This window comes from Diplodia corticola (assembly GCF_001883845.1).
Source record: "Diplodia corticola strain CBS 112549 chromosome Unknown scaffold49, whole genome shotgun sequence".
Taxonomy (NCBI): domain Eukaryota; kingdom Fungi; phylum Ascomycota; class Dothideomycetes; order Botryosphaeriales; family Botryosphaeriaceae; genus Diplodia; species Diplodia corticola.
Window position 1 is genome coordinate 182402 of NW_017971528.1, and position 20435 is coordinate 202836.

General features: G+C 58.0%; 8 protein-coding genes across 8 annotated transcripts; 4 read left to right on the forward strand and 4 right to left on the reverse strand.

Annotated features, from left to right (window-relative positions):
• Positions 1-197: 197 nt before the first annotated feature.
• BKCO1_4900053 (e3 ubiquitin-protein ligase zswim2) lies at positions 198-1473 on the reverse strand (the record flags this gene model as incomplete). Its single annotated transcript, XM_020276568.1, has 2 exons — positions 198-1119; positions 1187-1473. The coding sequence occupies 2 exons, from the start codon at positions 1471-1473 to the stop codon at positions 198-200; spliced, it is 1209 nt and encodes a 402-aa protein (XP_020127637.1).
• A 3526-nt stretch (positions 1474-4999) lies between these two features.
• Positions 5000-5578, forward strand: BKCO1_4900054 (histone h4; the record flags this gene model as incomplete). The annotated part of the gene is made up of 3 exons (XM_020276569.1): positions 5000-5009; positions 5219-5356; positions 5415-5578. The coding sequence occupies 3 exons, from the start codon at positions 5000-5002 to the stop codon at positions 5576-5578; spliced, it is 312 nt and encodes a 103-aa protein (XP_020127583.1).
• Positions 5579-6112: 534 nt separating this feature from the next.
• BKCO1_4900055 (isoflavone reductase family protein) lies at positions 6113-7269 on the forward strand (the record flags this gene model as incomplete). Its single annotated transcript, XM_020276570.1, has 3 exons — positions 6113-6344; positions 6431-6797; positions 6924-7269. The coding sequence occupies 3 exons, from the start codon at positions 6113-6115 to the stop codon at positions 7267-7269; spliced, it is 945 nt and encodes a 314-aa protein (XP_020127636.1).
• Positions 7270-8778: 1509 nt separating this feature from the next.
• BKCO1_4900056 (cyanide hydratase) lies at positions 8779-9978 on the forward strand (the record flags this gene model as incomplete). Its single annotated transcript, XM_020276571.1, has 2 exons — positions 8779-8920; positions 8987-9978. The coding sequence occupies 2 exons, from the start codon at positions 8779-8781 to the stop codon at positions 9976-9978; spliced, it is 1134 nt and encodes a 377-aa protein (XP_020127635.1).
• Positions 9979-10854: 876 nt separating this feature from the next.
• BKCO1_4900057 (dna repair protein) lies at positions 10855-12489 on the reverse strand (the record flags this gene model as incomplete). The annotated part of the gene is made up of 1 exon (XM_020276572.1): positions 10855-12489. The coding sequence occupies one exon, from the start codon at positions 12487-12489 to the stop codon at positions 10855-10857; it is 1635 nt and encodes a 544-aa protein (XP_020127634.1).
• A 2623-nt stretch (positions 12490-15112) lies between these two features.
• On the reverse strand, positions 15113-16278 carry BKCO1_4900058 (uncharacterized protein; the record flags this gene model as incomplete). The annotated part of the gene is made up of 2 exons (XM_020276573.1): positions 15113-15997; positions 16060-16278. 2 exons carry the CDS (start codon positions 16276-16278, stop codon positions 15113-15115), a joined length of 1104 nt encoding a protein of 367 aa, XP_020127633.1.
• Positions 16279-17829: 1551 nt separating this feature from the next.
• Positions 17830-18790, reverse strand: BKCO1_4900059 (meiotically up-regulated protein; the record flags this gene model as incomplete). The annotated part of the gene is made up of 5 exons (XM_020276574.1): positions 17830-17932; positions 18003-18423; positions 18477-18542; positions 18595-18703; positions 18752-18790. 5 exons carry the CDS (start codon positions 18788-18790, stop codon positions 17830-17832), a joined length of 738 nt encoding a protein of 245 aa, XP_020127632.1.
• Positions 18791-19192: 402 nt separating this feature from the next.
• On the forward strand, positions 19193-20100 carry BKCO1_4900060 (ribosomal protein mitochondrial; the record flags this gene model as incomplete). Its single annotated transcript, XM_020276576.1, has 4 exons — positions 19193-19269; positions 19374-19408; positions 19609-19757; positions 19981-20100. 4 exons carry the CDS (start codon positions 19193-19195, stop codon positions 20098-20100), a joined length of 381 nt encoding a protein of 126 aa, XP_020127587.1.
• Positions 20101-20435: the final 335 nt, after the last annotated feature.

Sequence of the window (20435 nt, forward strand, 5' to 3'; positions counted from 1 at the left end):
AACAGAAATCCGTTGACATCTCTGCCCATGCAGTCATCATTCATTCCACATCATGCCATGACTCCCTCATCAAGAAACAACCAGCAACAGCTCATGAAAGCCCGGGAGGAAAAAAACACCCCTAACGCCAACCCCAACCCCAGAAAAAAAAAGAAAAAAGAAAAGAAAAAATTAAAAGATACAACAACACAGCACCCTCACAAGTACCTCCTTCCACAAACCCACAACCCCACCCGCTCACACAGCCCCCTCAACCCCCACTCCTCCTCCTCATCCCCGTCGTCCCCATCCCAATCCCCCGCCACACCCGCATCATCCACAACCGTCATATACACCATCTCCCACCCGCATGATTCCTTCCCGCCGCCTCGCTCCCGAGCCACCTCCTCCCGCGCCTCCTCAAACAACCCACCCAACACCCCTCCCTCCTCCTCCTCCCCCCCAGCCACCCCATCAAACACCACCCCCGCCCTCGCCACCCTCTCACACCTCAACGCCCTCCCATGCCTCCTCGCATCAAACAGCACACCGAACCCCGCCCCATCCCCACCCCCAACCTCATCATCACCATCACCATCATCAAAAACTCTCGCAGCAGCAGCAGCGACATCAAGCCGCCGGTGCACGCGCGGATTAAACAGCGCTGCGAGGGACGCCGCGATGTTGTTGTTGTTACTGTCGTCATCATCGTCGTCGCTATCGTCATCCAGCGGTTGCGGTCCGGCCTCTGCGCTTCTCCTCCTTCTTCTTCTTCCTTCTTGCTGTTGTTGTTGTTGTTGTTGTTGTTGTTGCTCGTCGGCGGTGGAGAAGACGTCTGCACGCGCTAGGCGGTCGCGGAGGAGGGGCCGGGCGTGGCGGCGGGGGTCGAAGAGGGTGGAGAGGGGGGTGGTGGGGACGGATGCGGAGGGAGAGGGCGGAGACGCGTCCGTCCAGAGGGTCCAGGCGTGGCGGCGGGGGTTGAAGAAGGATGGTGGGGGAAAGATGCCGTCGCTGTCGTTTTCGTCGTCGTCGTCGTCGTCTGTAGTGGGCGGCGGCGGCGGCGGCGGCGGCGGCGGCGGCGGCGGTGGGGCTGGGACTGTGCTCGTGTCGTGGTGGCAAGAGTTGGGCCAGGGCGTGCGGCTGGGAAAAGGTTAGTATCGGATTGGAAGGGGGCGGTGGTTGGTCGAGGTGAGGGGTCTTTGCGTACCAGATAGCGCAGCGGAGCACGGGGAAGCTCGTCGATGACTGGTGGCTGTTCTCCCACTCCGTCCAGCATTCGCGGTGGAAGTTTGTGCCGCATTCGGACTTGCACCATGCGAGCTCGGTCAGGGGAGTTGATGCCAGGGGTTCTTGGCAGATGGGGCAGTCATCTTCGAGGCTCTTGCGCTGTGTGTGTGATGCGCTGCAGTGTTCTTCTTCCCTGACTGGAACAGTGGTGGGTGTGTTTGAAGCGTTAGAAACGACAGGCACCGGCGTTGGTCGGACTTGTATCATCGGAGGGCGTGAGGTTGGTTCGATGTTCTGGTTTGGAGTAGGAGCAAGTGGACCTCGGGCTGCAGGTGCGGTAGCTGGCGGAGTAGTAGCTGGCGGAGAGCCCGGGGCGAAAGCACGGGGGGAAGCTTGAACAAGCTGAACATCCGATGCTGGGGCAGCTGTCTCTTCTACAGGGACAAGTCTTCTGCCCGCGGTAAAGGTGAAATCTGATCTCGGCAGAGAAGGCAGGTCGGCCAAGGGACTCGTCGTGGACCCAGAAAATCTGGAGGTGGGTTCCGTTCGAGGTACAGGCGGAACGTCCCCAAAAAGGGCTCTCTGCGATGACATAGGGGGCCTCGATGTGGCCTGCGACGGTTGAGTGACGTGAGGTCGAACGCGCTCGCGAGTTGTAGACCGAAGACCAGAACTGCGTTCTACGGTTTCAACCACCACCTCTCTCCGGACAGAATTTTGATGCTGCCGGAAAGCGGTTCGAGCCGGGGCTGGCACAGCGGAAGCTCCACTTATGGTGGTATTCGAGGACGTCGGCAGCGAAGAGGTTCCGTTCGTATGAGTGCGACCTTGAGGGTGCTCTGAGGTTTGTTGGGTTGGGTAGCGAGCCGTCGTTTGCTCCCCCAACCACGAGTTGATGGTGCAGGACCATCTTACAGCAATCTCTGCAGCTTGGGACTGATGGTACCTCACACAAAGACCCAGCTTTGCAAGCCCGTAAAGGTGGACATAGACAGCACGACTGTCTTTGAGGTCGATACGCGCAAGCTCATGGAGGTTTCGATCAAATGCCCCTCGATTGCCCGCGTTTATCGGAATCTGGCACCTTCGGCCCTTGGATGGAGCGTATCCGACACAGGAGACACTGCCTTTCTCCGGGTTTACTGGTTCGAGTATTCTGTGAAGTGCTGAGTACGTCTGAGTTGGCGATGGCCCAAAAGACATCTTGACAGTAATGGGGCCAGTTGGAACCAGAGACCTGGTCAATAATATGAGAAACAAGATAAGTCCCGTGGAAAAGAGAGCAGGAACTCCGAACTCCGTCGTCGTCGTTGTCGCTACTGAGCTAGAAGCTTCGAGGCAGCAATGGGCGGATGCCTATAAATCAAGTTTTTGTGCCCGTCTGGTCGGGACATGGCAAGGCTGGCAGGAAAGCGATGGTAGATACTCAGCCATGTTTCGAGGGCATGCAGGGGATCAGCGGTCCGGGCAAAGCCACTATCAGCGAGCGGTGTGTTTGTGGATGCCTTGGTTAAGCGCTCGCCTGCGCCGCACACATGATCCTGAACTGCCCGATGAGGGTACGATAAGAGGGGCATAAGACATAAGCGGTCAAGCGCATCTTTTGGAATCCGGTGTGCTGTACTACGCTTTGCTGATTTCGTTAGAATTGACCGGGGTTGATCCCGCGCCACATGCAGAGGTGTTTTCGGCGGTAGGTAGTTGGGATCCCAGCAGAGTGGTAAGGACCCGCGCCAGATCCTTCCGACAAAAAATTAGAAACTGCTGCATTGGTCTGGATTTCCTGAAACGTTCAATGAGGTAGCGTGGAGGTCTGGTGATGTGTAAAAGCGCCCCCACTAGAACAGCGACATAGTGATATGCAAGCGCCCGCGGAGAATTCATCACGTTCATGTGGGGGCAATCGGACAGCTCTCCAAAATACACAGCTTTGAGTCTTCTACGCGGCAGCTACTTCCAAAACCAAATGAGGATGTTGCGTGATGGTGAGTAGGTATACTTTACTTTTGGAGAACTCAATTGCTGTGCAAAATCAAGGACGGCATGTACAGCCACGTTTGCAGGTAGAGTGACGGTACGAAGGCTGAGTTCTCTCGACCCCTGCAGCTTGAAACGAGGAGGGGGGTCTACGCCGCACGGCTGAGCGGTTGCGTGCTCTGCAAGCGCCACGCCGTAGGCAGACGAGACAAACTGTGCCCCGGGGTAGATGCGTTCTTGACAGCGCAACCACATCGGATGTTTGGTGGTCACTGCAAACATCAGCATGGTCCTAGAGCATGGTGAGTGCAGAGTAGGTAGATGACTCGTAAAGACGTATAGGGCTTGGCGAAGGAATACGATTAAGCGCCGGGCGGTTGCCAAATCAGGAAATGATTGGAGTTTCCCCAAGGCTGCATAGACGAATATCTGCAGGTGAATAATGCCACGGAACTGTGGCTGGCTGAGCATTACGTCGTGCAACAGTGTCAGTCCTCATGTCTTTCAGAAGCACAGTATAAGTTGCTCAAAGTATCTTGCCAACTCCAGGACGGCAAGCTTTAGTAAAGGTTGATGTGTCGGCCCGAGCGGCCACACCCGCAGAGATGCTCATACAGCGTTCTCCAAAGTCTTGCCTTGGTTGGCAAGGTTCGCCAAATTTGACAGGGTACGGATGCGTGGGGACGCCGCTAGATTGGGGGCCGCTATGAGATTGCGGAAACTCGTACGAATGAATGTGGCTTACCATGAGCATACTATGTTGCTTGTGTCACCTCAAGGCAGTAAGATTGTGACCATCGTTTAGTGTTGCCAAGAGATGTATACTGGACTCAATAGCCAATCCTTTAACGATTCCATGCATGCTACTACACCTTCGTTGTAACGAGAGAGATCTGTTCTGGTATTCATGGAGATGCGCAAAGGCTTAGCAGTTGTATAGCTGCCTCTTTACCATGCTATATGCTCCTCATCACCCTAAGATCAGTACTGTGGGCTTGAACGCTTGAGCCGGCAAGGTAGACACACCTTTGCAGCAGTAATTGCAGGCCATGGCAGCACGTTTGCGCGATGCTTCTTGTTCTGTGAGGGCAGTAAGAGAAGTGGTGGTCATGGGTTGGATGCCCGAGACATCAGGTGGCCGCCCACGACAACATCGCTCGAAGAGCCGCGACTCGGGCGTGCAGCAGCGCCGCCCTGCATCCGCCCGCCTGCCCGCCGCAACTGTCGCGGCAACCATGGCTGCTGTGCTCAGCTCAGTACCTCACAATATCCTTCATCTCCACGATCTATGTCGGTCCAAAGAGTGCAAATGAGTCTGCCATGCGCCGCTAGCGTTTGCATGTAAGTACATGTCTGATATGGCAAGCGGCATGCCTGGCTTGGTGTTGGTGTTGTTCGGTGAGCGCGACGCGTTGGCGTTTTCGCGTTCCGCCGAGGCGGAAGAATCTCGGGCCGGGCGCAGCGGGCCTCGCTGGGGCGGTCACCCGCAGTGCGGAAGGCACGAAACGGCTGCTATCAAGTGCTGGAAAGCTGCCTGCTTTTCCCACGCCTTTCTGGCCTGCGCTCTCGGTGTTCCTGTCGCTGCTGCGCTTGGCCACCGCCCCCAAACCGGTCTAGCGCGCCTCGCTCCAGCAGTCGCAACCTAATCATCCGGCCCTCCTATTTAAAGCTACCGCCCGGCTGCCGCTCGCCCTCCTTTCTCCTCTCTTTCCACCGTTTCCGACCATCCGCAACCCCAACAGCGCGACTTCCACCCCACGCCTTCGTCCACGACTATCTTCAACACCCAACTCTACCAACAACGCTTCCTGTCAACATGACTGGCCGTAAGTACCCTTGCCCCTTCTGCACTGCGCTGCATGTCGCTGCGCGCACCCGCATCCGCTTTGTTGGTGGTCGCGTTGCAGGGTGGCGCCGCCGGTCGCGATACGCGTCGCGACGCCGCTCTTGGTGTTGCATCATCGGCCCACCTCACCTTCGCCCTCGGCCTCCAACCACACACTAGTTCCATGATGCTAACCCTTCTCTACTACAGGTGGCAAGGGAGGCAAGGGTCTCGGCAAGGGTGGCGCCAAGCGTCACCGCAAGATCTTGCGCGACAACATCCAGGGTATCACCAAGCCCGCCATCCGCCGTCTCGCCCGTCGTGGCGGTGTCAAGCGTATCTCGGCCAGTAAGTCAAGTGCTCAACCCCGACGCGTCCCGCAACATGTTGCTGACGTCGCGCGCAGTGATCTACGAGGAGACCCGTGGTGTCCTGAAGTCCTTCCTGGAGGGTGTCATCCGTGACGCCGTCACGTACACGGAGCACGCCAAGCGCAAGACCGTCACCTCGCTGGACGTCGTCTACGCGCTCAAGCGCCAGGGCCGCACCCTGTACGGTTTCGGTGGTTAAACGCCTCGGGCCGCACCATCGACCTTCGACCAGCTCTCGTGCATCGTGTCGGCTCATTCTGGTTTCGGCGCACGTATCAAGTCAATTCATATCAGCGGATGGGTATCGACGGGAGCGATTGCTGGGAACACATGGGAAAGGTTTTCTGCTTTTGATTATGGACTGGGCTGGAGTGGACCGGAGTTTGACGGGTTATGCTGTTTCGAACATGAAGGACATTGTGGCGCGAGCCAGCTATCAATAAAGATCCATTCGGACTGACGACTGTTTGATGCATGAATTGCGACGTGACGCCCCCCAATAATGGTGGAGGGACCCGCGCCTCGGTCATCAAGAGGCTGAGGGGCCGCGATCGGCTAACCCCACCGCTCCCGACGCCCTTCTGCAGCCGAAGGGCGCGCTTTCTACAAAGCACACGCCGATCCACTATCACGTGTGGTATGTCGCAAGATACATAAGCATGGCGTTTGCCTTTAAAGATTCCAACGGTCCCATCTTCGTGAGCTAATCTTCACCCACATCCCCGCAGTAACCATGGCCCCTCCGACTGAAAAGGTGCTCGTCTTCGGCGCGACTGGCGTCATTGGACGCTACATCACCAATGCGCTGGTTAATGCTCAGCCGCCCTTCAAGCGCATCGGCATCTACACTTCGGCAGACACGGTCGAGCGCAAAGCCGCCGAGATCCAAGCGCTCAAGAACAAGGGCGTCGACGTCTTCGTCGGTAGTTTCAACGACGAAGACAAGATCCTAGAGGTCTACAAAGGTCTGTCCGCGCGCGCGACCCCGCAGCCCCAATTGCTCCAGGCACAATAAAAGCCAATACGAAACTGATGCTCCCTTCCATCGCAGGCTTCGACACCGTCGTCAGCGCCGTGGGCCGCAACGTCATCGCCGAGCAAATCGGCCTCATCAAGCTCGCCGAGCAGTCGCCCAGCATCGCCCGCTTCTTCCCCAGCGAATACGGGACCGACATCAAATACGGCCCGCAGTCGGCGACGGAGAAGCCGCACCAGCTGAAGCTCAAGGTGCGCGCCTACCTCGAGTCCGACGCCGTCAACCGGCTCGAGTACACCTACCTCGTCACGGGGCCGTACGCGGACTTGTACATCCAGAAGAGCGCCCACGCGCCCGAAGCCGGCACCTTCGATGTCCGCGCGAAGAAGGCCACGCTGCTGGGCGACGGCGACGGCAGGATCAGTTTGACGACGATGGATGAGTGCGTATATATTTCTTTCTTTCTTTCTTTCTCTCTTCAAATATCTTCATCTTTCGGGGCCCCCTCCCAGGAACAAGCAGAAACCGGTGCTAAAGTACATACAAAACTGACTTACCCACCATCCAGCGTCGGCAAGCTCGTGACGGCCGCGCTGCAGCACCCGGAGCACACGGCCAACCGCGCCCTCATCGTCAACTCGTTCACGACGACGCCCAAGGAGATCCTCGCCGAGTTCGAGCGCCAGACGGGCGGCGACAAGTGGGCCGTCGAGTACACACCGCTGCCCGCGCTAGAGCAGGCCGAGGCGCGCGCGTGGGACCAGGGCGTCCCGTACGCGGCCGTGTTCACGTTGAGGCGCATCTGGACGCAGGGGGGGACGCTGTATGAGGGTCGCGATAACGATCTCGTGAAGGCGCCCGAGAGCGAGACGCTGGGTGAGGCGGTGGCGAAGGCGGTTGAGGCGCAGGGATAAGCGGGCGTTTGGCTGGTGGCCATGTATCTGTGGATGGTGTAGCGCGAGGATGTTTCTCTGAAAAAAAAAAAGAATAAGAGGGTTTGTCCGTACAAAACTTTCCGAGTGGTCTTGCGATATGGATCTTCTCTTCTTCGTTTGTCCCAGCAATGCTACTAACAGCTGGCAGCGAGCAGTGTCAGTGCAGATTCACGCAAGAGCTGGGGTTCAGCGCTCCCTTGTCAGCTGCTGGGGCAGGCAGTGACGCACCGCGTTCCTCGGGAATGTGATATTGGATCATCGCCCTTGATGATAAGCAGAGCATAGCCACGCGTCTGCGGGGGAAGCGATAAGCGGAAGGATGCGGGAGGGTTGCCGATCGTGGTGGGGAGACTGGGGCCGGGCGAGGGTTTGCTACTTTGTCTTCTTTCGTCGTCTCCTCACATTACAAACCTTGCAGGTGGAGACTTCCAGGGCGGGCCGGCGAAAGTGGGCCGCCCAATGTCTTCATGCTTCTCTGCGAATAAGTGGTACCTGCAACGAAGCGTGAATGAGGGAAAATGCTCCGAGACCGGACGTGTCCTGGAGGACCCATCTCGTCGGTAAGCAACATATCCTCATGCATCAGCAAGCACACGGCTTACAACAGGATATACTCTGCTTGACTGGATTACGGGTTTTTGCTCGACAAACCAAGGCTGCTCCGCTAGACTGCCTTGAATAACACTACATGCTACGCAGTCCACTCTGACTTCCCGAACATTCTTGACTAAATGGTTTGCACACAAGGATTATTAGGTTAATGAAGTCTTTCTCCGCGGCATTGCCGATGCCGAGAAAGTCGTGGGCTAAACTGCAGTCCGATGATAACATCTCGCACCCAATGCACCGCAGTTTCATGCATGCAGCTGACGCAGCCCATTTTTCGAGGCCCAGTGTATTACTCCACGAAATGAAGATGCTCTATCGTTGTGCAACTTGGGCTCTGGTGCTGCGCGCGGTCGGTGGCTTGCCGTTCGGCATCTACGGCATCTCCACCGACGACCGTCATAGCGGCATCATCGGCACAGGCGAGCCTCTATTCGCAGGTGTCTTCGGCTTTGACACTCGAAAACCTGCACGTTGCAGGCCCATACCATCTAATCTGAGCCCTAAACAGCCGATCTGGCTCCACTGTTCGTCACCATTGGGTTGATAACGGCAGGTGTCTGAGCTCTCCACAACACTACTGCATACTCCTCACGAAGCCGCCGGCATGCCGCATCATACCACCAAGCCTAAGGTACTGTCAGCTGCATGCATTCACCCTGTATGATGTGACCGCATGCCTTGTCAACCATGCCGCCCCGGACCAGCAAAGATACAGGGCCTTATCGGGACCTATACTTGCGCATCTCCGTCCAACCTCTATATAAAGTCAATCGCAGAGCGCTCTGCTCTCGTCTACACCAAGCAAACAGCTCTCCTCAGATCCAAGACAAGCCACAGTCCTTCCACTCCTGACCGCACAGTCGACTTTTCACCGCCAAGATGCCCATCACCAAGTACAAGGCCGCCGCCGTCACCTCCGAGCCCGCCTGGTTCGACCTGGAGGGCGGTGTCCAGAAGACCATCAGCTTCATCAACGAGGCCGGCCAGGCCGGCTGCAAGCTGGTTGCCTTCCCGGAAGTCTGTAAGCAGCAAACCCCCACACTGGCGCAGAACGATCAGATGCCCTAACACACACCTTTCTCCCAAGGGATCCCCGGCTACCCCTACTGGATGTGGAAAGTCACCTACCAGCAGTCCCTCCCGATGCTCAAGAAATACCGCCAAAACTCCCTCCGCGTCGACTCGGAAGAGATGCGTCGGATCCGGCGCGCAGCGCGCGACAACCAAATCCACGTCTCGATGGGCTTCTCGGAAATCGACGACGCCACCCTCTACCTCGCCCAAGTCCTCATCGCGCCCGACGGCAGCGTCCTCAACCACCGCCGCAAGATCAAGCCCACGCACGTCGAGAAGCTCGTCTACGGCGACGGGCCCGGCGACGCCTTCGAATCCGTCACCCCCACCGAGCTCGGCCGGCTCGGCCAGCTCAACTGCTGGGAGAACATGAACCCCTTCCTCAAAGCCCTCAACGTCTCGGCCGGCGAACAGATCCACGTCGCCGCCTGGCCCGTCTACGCGGGGAAAGAGACGCTCCGCGCGCCCGACCCCGCCACCAACGTCGCCGACCCCGCCTCCGACCTCGTCACCCCCGCCTACGCCATCGAAACCGGCGCCTGGACCCTCGCCCCCTTCCAGCGCCTCTCCGCCGCGGGGCTCCGCGCCAACACCCCGGCCGGCGTCGAGCCCGAGACCGACCCGGCCACGTACAACGGGCACGCCCGCATCTTCAAGCCCGACGGCACGTGCGTCGCGCGCCCGGACAAGGACTTCGACGGCTTGTTGTTCGTCGACGTCGACCTCGACGAGTGCCACCTCACCAAGGCGTTGGCCGACTTCGGCGGCCACTACATGCGGCCGGACCTCATCCGGCTGCTGGTCGATACGCGTCGCAAGGAGTTGGTCACGCACGTCGCGGATCCCGAGGGTGGGGTCCAGACGTATTCGACGAGGGAGAGGCTGGGGCTGCATTTGCCGCTGGATGGGCCCCCGCCGCCGAGGGGGGAGGAGAAGAGGGGGCAGGTTGGTGTGGGCGCGGGGCTGGCGAGGAAGAGGGATGAGAGGGAGGTGGACGGGTTGTGAGGGGGGAACGGCGCGCACGCGGCGTTTGCGGGGGGTGGAGAGAAGAGGACGGGCGGGCTTTGCTGTCTCCCCTTGTATGTACGATGGAGTTTGGGGATCTACGCTCTCTTTTGTGGTTGTCTGTTTGGGAAAGAACGAACTTTTGGAAGCCCAACGAACCTCTCGTTGCTGCTCTTTGACTGTGATCGTGGACACTGAACGTGGAGTTGAGGAGACGCAGTCTACAGTGGATACGTATGGGTCTCGAGTGCTTCGAAAATAGGCTGGTTCAGCTGGGAGTACTGTCATCAAGTCCTCACTCATTAGCATCGAGAGCAATGTGGGTAGAACAAGAAATGTGCATGTTCATCGAAAGTCCAGATCATCAGGTCGTGATCGTCCAGACTCATGAGGGCTATCTATCATCCTGGAATGCGTAGCCGTGAGAGAGAGCCACAGGAAACTATCCGGATGAGAGGAAAAAATAAAAAGCAGTGTCCAGAAAAAGGCAAATGTCCAGCAAAACGCTATGCCCGGCAAAAGTGGTATCCAGCAAGAAAAGTCCAGCAGAAAGCAATGCCCAGCCAAGAATCAACCCTCCACGCCTCCAGAAGATGAGAGTCATTCTTCCAAGCTGTCAGCATGCGCAAATCGTAAAAGAAAAAACCAGAAAACCCCATCCATGCCGCCGTTTTTTTTGAAAATGCAACCGTCCATGCCGTCGTCCTCGACAGCTAAAAGAAAACCCATCCGTTTTGGTATCGTCGGAATCCGGAAAAGAGGTAAAGGAAAAGCAAAGGTGTAAAGTGATTCATCCCGGTCGTCGGTCTCCAGGTCGTCGATCTCAAGATAGGTCGTCGGTCCCAAGACAGATCGTCGGTCTCAAGGCTAGATCTCTCAGCGGAAGCCCAGCAAGTCGCCAACCACGACGATGAAACCCGCAATTATGAAGCCGACGGTTCCGAACACAAACTCCACCAAAGTGACTCCGACCCTCACCAGCGGGTGTTCCCAGGGCTCGGACGAGAAGTAGCCGTCAGTGCCAGGGACGTAGAGGGTGCGCGGGACGAGCGTGGCGAGCCTCCAGCATTGGCGTCCACCGTAGTCGAGGTGGCGCATGGTCGATAGGCGAGCGCCTTCATTGGCGTCGTACCAGAGCTTGCGCTCGGCTTCTGAGAGCCCGGCAAAGTGAAAGAGGACGGCGAGAGTGAGAAGGAAGACCATTAATGGCCAGAGGAAGACGTGTGGACGGCGGCATGGGACTGAGACGCGCTCCACGATGACCCGGGTGGTGGCGACGGGCTGAGAGGAAGGCTCGGGTGAGGAGGGAAGATGGACCTCGATGGGTGAGGTGGTGATGGATGAGCCGCTGGTGGTGATAGCAAGCTGCTTCTCGGATGTGATGGGTGAGGCAGGCAGCGAGACTTCGGCGGGAATTGTGAGCTCCTCCGACGGCAATGGGACCTCGACAGGCGGAATGCCGATAGAAGGTGAGGCAGGAAGCGGGACCTCTGCGGGGGTGGTGAGCTCCTCTGACGGCAGCGGGACCTCGATGGGCGGAATGCCGATGGAGGGCGAGACAGGAAGCGGGACCTCTGCGGGGGTGGTGAGCTCCTCTGACGGCAGCGGGACCTCGATGGGCGGAATGCCGATGGAGGGCGAGACAGGAAGCGGGACGTCGGCGGGGGTGGTGAGGTCCTCCGCTTCCTCAAACACGCGGTAATCCTGCAGCAGCAGGCTCTTGACGACGCCGTGAGGGGATGTGGCGCGCTGCGCCGCCTCGTCGCTGTCGCTGCTGTCGTCGCTGTCGCCGTCGCTGTCGCCGTCGCTGTCGCCGGTGGTGGCGCCGGTAGCTGAAAAGCCGTCATCGGCGCCGCTGAGAGAGGGGACGGGGGAGGGTTCGGGGGAAGGGGGGGAAGAAGGATCGGGAGAGGCGACGGGAGAGGCCGCGGGCGAAACGGGGAGAGAACCAGCGGCAGAGCCAACTGGAGACGCGGCGGGAGAGGCAGCGTCCGGGCTGCAGGGCAGCTCGTCGGCCAGGCTGGGCGCGGCGGCGGCGGTGGCGAGGGCGGAGACCTGCTCCCCCACGGAGTCCACCTGGGCCTGGAGGCCCTCGAGCTCCGCCGACCGGCGCTCCGCCTCGTCGACCCTGACCTGCAGGGCCGAGTTGGCCGAAAGCAACCGGCCGATGGTGTTCGCGTGGGCCTTGTTGCGGCCCCGCAGCTGCTTCAGCTGCCCCTCCACCCTCTCCAGCTTGGCTTGCTGTTCCTCCAGGAACGCGTCGCCCTCGTCGATGGTGCTGTCCATCATTGCAGCCTCCCCCTCCAGCACCATGACCCTCTCTTCGAGGGCCTCCTTCTCCTGGTTGACCGCCCGCAAGCGATCAACCCCGGCCTTGGAGACCAGCTCCAAGGTCTCGTTCTTCCTCCTCTCCTCCCTCAGCTCCTCCTCCTTCTCCTCCCTCAGCTTCTTCTCCTCCTCCGCCAGGATCTTGGCCTGGACCAGCTCCAGGTGCCAGTCGTTGTTGGCCATGGTGGTGGCCGTGTGTGTGTGTGTGTGTGTGTGTGTGTGTGTGTGTGTGAGAGAGAAAAGGCCGAAGGGCTGCTGTCGTGGTGGGAGACGGTCGGGAAACGGTCGGGCTGAAGAAAAAAAGAAAGAAAGAAAGAGTCGGGGCTGCAAGCGGCGAGAGATATTTATGGGTGGGCGGCCATTGTGTGTGCATGTGCGCTTTCACCTGCGCGTGCGCCACCAGAACAATAGATACAATGGGACGCTCACCGTTAACCTGTTTCATCTTTTTCACCTTTTCACATTTCCAGCAGGCAGCAACCAACCTCCTCTCAATCACCCGTGACCCTCTTTCCCGACCTGTCGCTGGTGCGACTGCTTTCACCTTCACTGAGCGTTGACTCACTAACCGAGTCGGGTATTTCCCAACTGGGAGTCTCTGCATGCCCTAGTTTCCCGGGTCTTTTCTCTCACCTCTCAATTGCTGTGCCACGGAGCTGATTGATGAGAAACCGCCTCGCTGTTTGACCATATGAAGTCTCTCAAAAGGCCAAGCAACGGCTGGGAAAAAGATACCCGTTGAAAAGAGAACACGCGGTCAGGAACTGAAGCTATAGTGAAGATGTAAATCTAGACTTATCAAACGCAGTCGCACCAGGAGTAGAAGAAAGTGTCGGCATGGAAACAAAAGAAACCCCCAAGTGACGCTTCACCACTTGGAGTTGGAGAAAGTGGCAAGATGAAAACGAACACTTAGCTCGAGGGTCTCCGCCCGTGGTCGAAGAAAGTAGCCAGACAAGAATCAAAATCCCAAGAACCGCCTCGCCGTCCAGAGTCAGAAAAAATTAGCGAGATGAAAATGACCGCTTACCTACCTCAGTGGCATCCGCCAGGTATGGAAACGCTGCGCAGGCTGAAACCATCATCCGCATTTTCCATCGCCGGCTTCATGTGGGAGGCTCCTGCGTTCCTATCCAACCACGCTCGCAATTCATCACTAACCCAGTCACCTATCTTGCGGAGTGATGAGATGAGCTAACAAGCTCCTTCGAGACTTGCCGTGTCTTCAAGGGCACGATCGTCTCTGAAGACACGGATTCCAGTATCTCCCTGTGTTGGTGCTATAAAGTACAACTCTCATGCGTTGCCCGCCATGACAATGGTAGGGAGCGTTTGGGGAGGCTCTCCGAACCCGAAGCGCCTCGTCCGCTCGAACTAAGCGGCGGCGCAAATGATAATTTAGGCGCATGCTTTGCTGTCACTTTTTGACGGCTTGGTGTCGGTTCTGACGCCAATAGGTCGCAACCTTAGCGGTCCGTATTGAGTCTGGTTCACCGTCCACTATAGTATTGATGATCAGTAGAGAGGCGGAGACTCGTAGAAGGCGCAGGCTTACTTAATCGGACAGAAACCGCCCGGTATCCTCGGTACTAAGTGATTGATTCATACGGCGCTCCATATCGTCGACCGGGTCGAGACAGATGGCACAACAGACCATGGAGCCTTGCAACCGTTATGTGGTGACCCGAATCACAGGGGCCAAGTCCGTCTCTTAGCTAGACAAACCCCGGCACTTACCTCACTTGCCGGCACTCACGCCCGCGCGCACATCGTCGCCCACCCGCCAAGCAAGCGCCGGTTGACGCAGGAACCCATCCGTCAAGGACCGAGGTGACGTCGCGCGAAGCTCCCGCGCCACGAACCCCAATGCGGTGGGGGAAGGAGCTGGGATGGATTGCCCGCACGCACCCGCCCGCACCCGCCCCGTCCCATGCAGGTGCAGCAGCGCAAAGGCCAGCCCGTCCCCCCCATCGCCCCACAACCCGTGATCAAACGAATAGGAATCACTTGCGCTCGGACGCCACCGCGCGTCGTGCATCTCGTCCAAGGCCACCCAGACTGCACCCACTCTCTCCCCCTCCCGCCCTCCCAGCTCCTGCAGACGATCGGCATTGTGAGCTTCGAAATCTTGTCTGTCTCTGTCGGCGCTTCGAAGGGGCCGCGGGGCCGGACTGAGGTTGAAACGTGGGTATATACGGAGAGGGACGGAGGGATCCCCTGCGACCGCACCGATCGGGAAGTCGATCGTTGGTTTGTCCCCTGAGGGAGGAGGCTGCAAGCCCAGCCTTCTTCATGCAATTGCTTGCTTGTTTGCCTGTTTGCCAAGGACGTTGGGAAGTGCGCAACGGAACGCCGAACGAACCCGGCAGAAGAAACAAAGCACATTGTGAAGGCAAGAATGCAACCCGTGTGGTGCACATTGCTGCGCGCAACATGTCGCCTTTGTTTCGACCAACTTTCTGCATGCAATGTTGGTGTGCTGCATCTGGCCTGCGGGCTTGGCTCTGACCAGTGCACCTGTCGGCTTGGCACGTTTGGGAGATCTCTCCGATGTTCATGCGTGGGAATCATTATTCCATGTGCATTGGGCGGTAAACAATGGAGGTGATTGAGATAGACGCGAGGCTGACAGAACACTGACAATCGGAAAGAGGTATTCGTTTGTTGATATCTAAGCAAGAGAAACACCGCCAGCCCATCCTAACGCCATACATTATTGAAACCGTCATCTCGAGCCTGTGGAACCGCCATACCCTTTCATGAATATAATTTTTGCTCCAAAATCATGTTTGCATGAGTGACCGGCTTACAGCTGGCGGTCCTCAAATCCCTCCTCGTCAGCGACGACCTCCTTCTCCGTGTAGACCGGAGGCGCCTCCTTCGGAATGTCCTCCTTGGTCAAGGCTTCCTCCTCATCAACAGCGACGGCGGCGTAGCCCTTTCCGCGCCTCTGCTGGATCTTGACGTAGGCATAAGCAATGATGCAGCCAAGCAGCCAACCGAGAGCATAGGTAAAGGCACCGATGGAGATGCCGATGGCGATGGGGATCATGATGCGGCCAATCGTCGTGAAGAACTGGGCCACAGCGCTGCTACGGTGGTGGCGCATGATGCCGTGAGGGCCGTGGTGCGGACGGCGGTGGGGACGCTCCGCCTGCGCCTCATCAGGTCTGGCCGCGCCGTGAGGACGACCCTTCATGCAACCGCCCTTGACCTTGTTCAGACCACCCTTCATGCCCTGGATGCGGTCCGAGATCATCGCACGCCATTTGCAAAGGACAGGCCAGCTCTCGCATTCCTTATCATCCTGCTGCGGCTTGCTTCCGTGGATGGGAGCCGCAACGGTGATGGGCATGATGGAGATCTCACCCTCGAGGTGCTTGATAAGCTTGACCGAGAGAGCCGGGACGCCGATGCGGTGCGCCTCAAGGGAGGACAGTTGCAGAGTCATGGGAACAAGTTCATCGCCATCAGAGCTGGTGACGGAGGGATCGATTTCCAGGGCATAGGCCGAGATGCGGAGCGGCTTGTCGGTGTATTTGCCAATGTTGGCGCGGATGTCAGTCAACGGGATATCGGCCCGAACCTGGTACACGGGAATCGGCTGAGGAATGGTGTCGAACGAAGGCGGGTAGAGAGGCACGCCATTCAGTTCGACCTTGTGGCTGTCGACGACAGAGAAGTTCAGCAACTGAGGCGGCGGCCATGTTAGCATAACGCACGTTTCAGGCCAGCGACCGGCGGACCACGTACCAGAGAGTTCTCGATGCCCTGCACCCACACGAGATCCTCGTCGGATGAGCCGGCAAACGGGCAGCCGGGGCAGTCGAGCGTCAGCAGCTGCGAGCTTGTGTCGACCAGGTTGAACTCGCGGTTGGGGAGGACGCCGTCGGCGGTCGAGGGAATCAGGAAGGCGGCGGAAGGTGCGGCGAGAGCGAGAGCGGCGCCAAGGCCAAAAGTGTAGGTCTTCATAATGCCAGGGACAGGTCACAGCAGCAGGATGAGAACGGCAGCACGGATCTGAGGCGAGCACAAAGGAAGGCGGGCGGGCAGAGGCGGTTTTGAGGTGTGGAGAGAGCGCGCAGACAAAGGCAGGGCTACGCTGCTTCCTTATGCGCTGGGTAGTGCCTGACGCAGGCTTAGCCCCCGGTCACGTGCAGGAGATACGCGTCATGGATGATCACCGACGAGGGCCGGCAGGCTGTGGACGGCCGCGGCCACCACCCCCGCCACACAAGCCCCGGTGGCCAGACGCACCTCCCAAATCCCCCTATAGCGTTTCACGACGCGTTTCATCGCCGCCTGTTCATTCGCCGTGCTCTGCTGGCTGCAGGCTCGCGGCAGCCGCCCGCCCATCCCAATCGAACCGCTCCCTTTCGCCGCGCTGCGCCGCTACTCTCCACTCTGCCCGCGCCCGCCCCGCCAGGCCGCGCGGTTGTACAACGCGAGGCCTCAAATTGCGATGGGTCTGCATTCGTCAACAGCTACCCTCAGCCTTGCGCTACTCCCTTCGCCTGTCCTGTGCAGGCTAAGCGTACGTGGTCTTATCCTTATCGCCTGACGCCCACGGCACTGCCGAAGGTTAGCCCGCATCAAGCTCAACCACTGCATCTTCCGGCAACAGGCCACGCCGGAAAAAAATTCGTCACGCACGCTTTCAGCCAATGGGCGTTTGTCTAGATGGTCAGCCTGGAAGCTCCTTTCGGCCCCGAAGACGGCATTTACGGACGATAAACTCAACCGCTCTTTTTGCTACCGTGACCGTACTTATTTCGCGCCTTCTGGCATGCTTGTGCTTGCTGCGCTAAACATGTTGGTTTTCCCGACGGCTCGCCTTCTCTGTTTCCAGCAGTGTGCGATCCTACTCGGGATCTCCGACATCAGCTCGGACTTAACAGGAGCAACTCAACCGTCACAGCGTTGGCGCCGTGCGTGCAAACAACAACAATGCCACTGATGCTCAAAACAATCACCTGCGCGTGCCACTGAGCAAACCTTACAAGCTTCATGATGCGCCGTGACCTCACTGTACCGGGCTCTGTTTCAGCTTGGCATCGCGGTTTGACATCACTTCTCCGACCTCAATCGTCTGAACTCGCCTGGCTATCGCCTATTCTTCCGTTCCTGCGAAATCCAGGGGCTGTGCACTGATTCCTTGGGGCGTCGATCTCTTTATAGGCTTGAGTTGCCCCTCTGCCAGACGCTGAAGAGCTTCAACAATGCCTCAAATGATACAACGACAATGCTCAAGATCAAACCATACAAGGGCGAGGGGCACGCGGCATATCCCAACGCGATAAGCCTCGAAGCTGCCACAGGCTCGCACCGGTTCCACGTCACGAACTGACCCCGCTAATATCACACACAGCCATCCAATATTGTGAGAGCTGCAATCAATCTACACACCACATCCCTTCTAGTCTCAGGTTGAAACTATTGGCTAGACAGGGACAAGGCCGGGAAAGCAGATTGCGAAGTTATCCCAAGTCATATCGTTAAAGTCGTCACTCGTTCAGCTCTGCTTTACAGCTTCTGTCCCTCTACCGGTACTTCAACAACCTGATCAATACCCTCGTAGGGGGGAATATCCAAGCTGTATTTCTCCGCCACAGCCTTGCTCAGGAACCTACACAATTGCGTCAGTTGGTACATTCTGGAAGCAAATTTGAAACATAAGTCAAGCCCGTTCGACTTACCTCCCACCAAGGAAATGCCTGCCCTTGAACCACTTCACCAGCGGCTTCGGGGCCGTCAAGCTGATCAATGCCGGCGGGTTGAAGCCCTTTCCCGGGCCGGATTCGGGCGGGCCGGACTCGATGTTCCAGCTCGACGGCGCGTCGACGGCGAGCACGGGCACCTTGGTGTCGCGCAGGGCCTCGATGACGCTGGGGAAGGGCTCGCGCACCTCGCCGCTGAAGCTGAAGCCGAAGATGGCGTCGACGATGAAGTCGGAAGCGCCGAGCGAGGCGTCGAAGTCGTCCGTGAAAGGCACCTTCAGGTCCTCGAGCTGCGTCCGGAGCCGCTGGTACAGCTCGTTCTTGCTCTGTTTGGGGTAGTAGACGGTAGGTTCGTAGCCGTAGTGGTGGAGGTGGCGGGCAGCCACGAGACCGTCGCCGCCTGGGAATTGTTAGTACGAGGGATGCAGTTGAAGCTGGATGTTGGGGCCGTACCGTTGTTGCCCGGCCCGCAAGCCACGAGGATGCGCTTGCCCTTGCTGACTGGATGGAGCTTGAATACTAGACATTGATCAGGCTCTGCTATGCTTCATTAGGAGAGCAGAGAAGATACCGGCTTGGGACACTGAAAGGCCAGCCAACTCCATCAGTTGGTCAATAGAGAAGGCCCCGCTGCTCATGAGCTCCTTGTCGAGCTCGGCGGCGTTCTTTGCGGAAAGAGTCTGAGAAAGAGTCAGAGCTTGCTCATAGACATTTCAGCCACCACTCACTCTTAGTGCCATCATGAGCTTCCTTGTCGTCCGAAACATGAAAGTTGAGGGTTGATGAGAACGAAGCTGTTGCTGTCGTGCGAAGGTATGCTGGCACAAGCATTACATCACATCGCGTTGATCAGGTCAGCGCTCCCAGCGAGGAAACAACGAACACCACCACGTCCAATTCTTGAACACCTTGACGTCCAGGGAAAAAATGGCTCGAACATAAACGACAAATCCAAACCTCTATTCTCATCTACAAAAGTGTACATAATTAAGGAAGGTATTTCCGCCACCAGCGGGCGGGGCGTTGATCCCTGTCCCAATACCCGGCACAACGTTTCCCCGGCAGCTGTCCGAGAAACTTATCGTGGAGGTGCTCGCCATGACCGTGTCGCGCGCGTCGGCCGTACCAGCAGTCGCTTCCCTCGCACCCAACCACCACCCGCCGCAACTATGGTTCTCAAGATACGGCTCGCGCGCTTCGGCAAGCGCCACGCCCCCTTCTACAACATCGTCGTCACCCACGCCCGGTAAGCAATTGGCCCTCTCTCTCTTCCCCGCGGCATCACACAACCGTTCCTCGGATGCATACAGAAGAAACCCCCCAGCGGCTAACATAACATCATGCGCACAGAACGGCACGCGACAGCAAGCCGCTCGAAGTCCTCGGTACGCCAAACCACCAACCAACCACCCTTCCCCATGCTCTCCTCCCACAACACACACATTCCGGTTTTCCCGGGACGAAGCTCCGCAAAGCACGTTTGAGCGAGGCGTAGGACGGGATCACTATTTGCGGGAAGGGAGGGAGGAGATCATTACGAGTCCGGCGACTGACATTGGGGTTCTCTCGTCCCATTTCTCTGAAGGCACATACGACCCGATCCCCAAGCCCGCGAGGCCCGATGACCCGTCCGGCCGCCCGTACAAGGACATCAAGCTGGACCGATCGCGCGCGCAGTACTGGCTCGGTGTCGGCGCCCAGCCGAGCGATACGTGCTGGAGGCTGCTGTCCATGGTACGTCAAACCCTCCAATTGGTGTGTGTGTGTGTGTGTGTGTGTGTGTGTGTGTGTGTGTGAGTGTGTCTGGGCATGAAGATATAGTGGGATGGGTAAGCGTTGGTGGAATGTTGTGCGGGGAATTGAGGAAAGGGGAGGGGACTACGTGGAGGAAGAAGAAGAAAGAATTCACACGACGTTTTTTGGGGCTGACGGAACTTTTTTTGCTGCAAACGTCTAGGCCGGTTTGCTCGAGCCCAAGTATCGCGTTGGACAGATCCTGCAGCAGGTCGCAGAGGCGGACGCGAAGCATCGGAAGAACCCGTACAAGGAACGCACCCCTCCCGCTGAAGGTGCGTGAGGAAGTTCAGTAGCGTGAGGGGTGGATGAACGCTTGATGGAAACGGGGGTTTCAGGCGGGAGGGTTTTGCATTGGGTTTGGCGTTATGGAATATTCGGAGATATGGCCCTGCCAGAGGGTTCACGTTGCTTGCCGCCTCAAGAGAAAGATGCGGCTGTACCAATACCATGTACAGAAAGACGAAATGAGCTGGAATGCGACTGTCTGTGTGGAGGTATTGGAAGTGGATTGTGATGCTTAGTGATTGGTCCTCTAAGAACGATGTATATTGACACTCGTCTCAACTCTGACTTAGTTGTTCGCAAGCACTCTGACAGCTCGCAAAATACATCTTT